This window comes from Cibotium barometz, chromosome 48 (assembly GCF_041138505.1).
Source record: "Cibotium barometz isolate CiBa-2024 chromosome 48, ASM4113850v1, whole genome shotgun sequence".
NCBI classification, from domain to species: domain Eukaryota; kingdom Viridiplantae; phylum Streptophyta; class Polypodiopsida; order Cyatheales; family Cibotiaceae; genus Cibotium; species Cibotium barometz.
The window spans coordinates 22038044-22040944 of NC_141093.1; the positions used below are offsets into that span (position 1 = coordinate 22038044).

The 2901-nt window shown below is 49.7% G+C and overlaps 1 protein-coding gene across 1 annotated transcript; it reads right to left on the reverse strand.

Annotated features, from left to right (window-relative positions):
- Positions 1–251: 251 nt before the first annotated feature.
- Positions 252–2587, reverse strand: LOC147610963 (polyphenol oxidase I, chloroplastic-like). Its single transcript, XM_086785123.1, has 2 exons — positions 1611–2587; positions 252–1488 (listed from the first exon to the last, which is right to left on the reverse strand). Exons 1-2 carry the CDS (start codon positions 2405–2407, stop codon positions 633–635), a joined length of 1653 nt encoding a protein of 550 aa, XP_086641249.1. The 5' UTR covers positions 2408–2587; the 3' UTR covers positions 252–632.
- Positions 2588–2901: the final 314 nt, after the last annotated feature.

Consider the following 2901-nt stretch of genomic DNA (forward strand, 5'->3'; position numbering starts at 1 on the left):
AATCCATCGCCTACATGCTTTTTATGATGCTCTTTGTGATGATTAATGGAAATCACATATACAAGTAGTATGAGTAGTTTCTAAGGTGTAACTAATTAACGGGAACTAATTGTGGGAGCTTGAATTTCAAAGTTCCAAAAGAAGAGAGAGAAGTTTTTTAAACGTTTGCGAGAGTCCAAAATGACATCAAATTAAGTACAAATATGAGATCATTAAGTGTCTTGAGCTAGTCACTAGATCCAAACTAAATATAAAGAGAAAAATTCCGTAGTTAATAACTAGTGGATACATAGGTTTGAATGAGGGTCGTCGAAAAAAAAAACACTCGAACTAAACTAAATTAAAAAAGAGAATTTCCTACTAATCAATTGAATAAGGGTGTGGTGTTTCAAGCTTGCAAAAGTATTGAATGAGGGCCCCCACCACTAAACCACTAAAAAATGTTCATTTGCTTGCTATAACCCTGAAAGTTGCGACGCGGATTAGCTTAAGCCTTAGACGCGCAGCATGTAAGCAAAATTTCGGCTGCAAATCTTGAAAAATTATAAAAAAGCTGACGATACTCGTTTTTGATTGACTTTCTGCTGGCCGTGGTGATGACAAGCGCTTGTCCTCATCATCGATCGTGACGGTTACTCGTATTGGATTTGCAAGCCCTTTATTGTGACTTTCTCCTGGCCCTTCACCACGATGGTGATGACAAGCTTGTCCTCATTCTGTATGCCGATGCGCTTGAGGTTATCTCCGATCTCGAATTTCACGTTGGTGAAAAGGTGGTTGTGTTTGCTCGTCGAGGGTATGATGTTGAAGGTGCCCACGTACTCAGCGCTGCTCGTGTCGGTGTTGGCGTTAGCGTCCGGCAGGTTGACGAACACCACCAGCTGCATGAAGCTATCCCTCGTCAAATCCACACCTTGGATCACCAGCACTTGCACTTCCTCTGTATGACGAGGTTTGTTACCGGGCGCCCGCTCCACAAGTGCCGTGAGCTTATCTCCCAGGTCAACGGTGCCGTTTTGAGGCGAAGCTCCGATTTCCGGAACACCGTTGGCGGCAGCGGCAGCTACTGCGCTGCCGTTAGAAACCGGCAGCGGCGAGTAGTTCAGCCATTGCTCATCCGTCCTCACCTTTTCGTAACTCACGCCCAGCTTCTGGTTGTCGAGGGCATCTCGGACTTTCACTTTGACTAGATTCGCATTCTCGTCGTAGAAGAGAAACTCCGCGTCCAGGAAGTCGGGATCGGAGTGGTCCTTTCGCCGGGTGCCTGGGATATCGAACCTCCACACATCCCACAGCCTGTCCACGTTGCTGTGGTGAGCAAAGAAGATGGGGTCGCGGGCGGCAGTGGTAAAGGTGCCCATGTCCTCCGACAGCGGCTTGATATTTGGGTCGCCCGTCCAATAGTGGATGGCGTCGTGCACGGTGAACTCGACGCTGCCACTAACTGGAGCGCTGAGTACTGTGGAGCTGGTAAGGTTCATGCCAAGTCTGTGCATAAAGAAACAGGGCGGTTAGATCGGTATTAATCCTATGGTTTTATGAGTCACAACAACATGAGATTATATGATCAGATGATTGAATATTGCGAGGCGCCGCAGTTCATGAAGTACCTGTACGCGCCCCCCATGAAGAGGTCGGCCGTGCTGGGCGTGACCACTGCCTTGTACATGGCGTTGAGGTTCTCATTGACCACCACGGAGTTGTTGGTGCTGTTGTCATTCACGTTGAGCCTGACCAGCGTCGGAGGAAGGTTTTCCTGGTTGCGCTTGGCGTCGTAGAGCGCAGTGCCATTGCGAACGAACATGGCCGGCATCACGTTGCCACCATCTCGCTGGTCGTCCCAGTTCCAGAAGACCAGAGAGAAATCCGGGTCGTTGAGTAGGCTGCCCAGAATGCGCTCGTGGAAGTAGAGGTACCAGCGGTGCCAAGGCAGAAAGAGCCAGGAGAAGTGAATCTGCAAAGGCATGTCACCGGCAGCTCCACCCTGCGTGTAGGCGCCGTTGCAGAAGGCGCAATGGATATTAGCCTGTGCCCCCAAGCTACGAGGATCGTCAGCTGGCAACGCTTTCATGAGTTCGTAGGCCTTGTTGTACTTGGCTATGTACTCCTCGCTGGCTCGGTGGGCGGGCCTGCGGACATGCTTCCTCACGGGAGGGTACGCCTCGAAGGAGAAGTCCACCGCTTTGTGCGATGGCACAGAAAGGCAGCAGTTGAGTTTCACAGTCTGCCGCGGATTGGTCAGCGACGTATCGCTTGCAAGCTGGCACTGGCGTAGGTCTGGCGCCCGAATAGGGGCCGCCTGCCCACGCTTTACAACAACCGTACTCAGCAGCACAGCCTGTAGAAGTAGCAGCAGCGGCAAGAGATGGATCGGGCGCTGATGGGAGAAACGCAGCTGACATACCATAATTGCGTATTTCCAACCCACTAGGAAGCTTAGGGATGAGGATATGTACTATGCATGCAAGTAAGTGATAGCTAGTAGGCTTTTGGGAAGGAAGAGAGCGAGCTTTTGCGGATTCCCAACTGCGTGGAATTATACAACACTGGGTCTGAACTACTCGCAGCTTTATAGTTATATACCTGCAGATATATCTCCACACCCACCTGCAGATGAGATATCTCTACACTTTCGTATCGAGACTGCTTCCTGCACGCGTTCTAAGGTTCCAAAGTCACCTCAGGGCGGTTTCTTACTTCCCACTCCTCCTAATTTGTCTTAACTCTACTCGCAAGTCAACGCGCTTAGCGTGAACAGAACTCTTCTCCATTTTGACGATTTCCAATCTAATATTTCGAGCATTTCAGCCGGTGGGCAAAGAAACCTGACGGCAAAAGATTAACGGTCGCCCTTTATTGTATGACTTTCTACTTGATTGATGTAGCATATATAGCGCTATA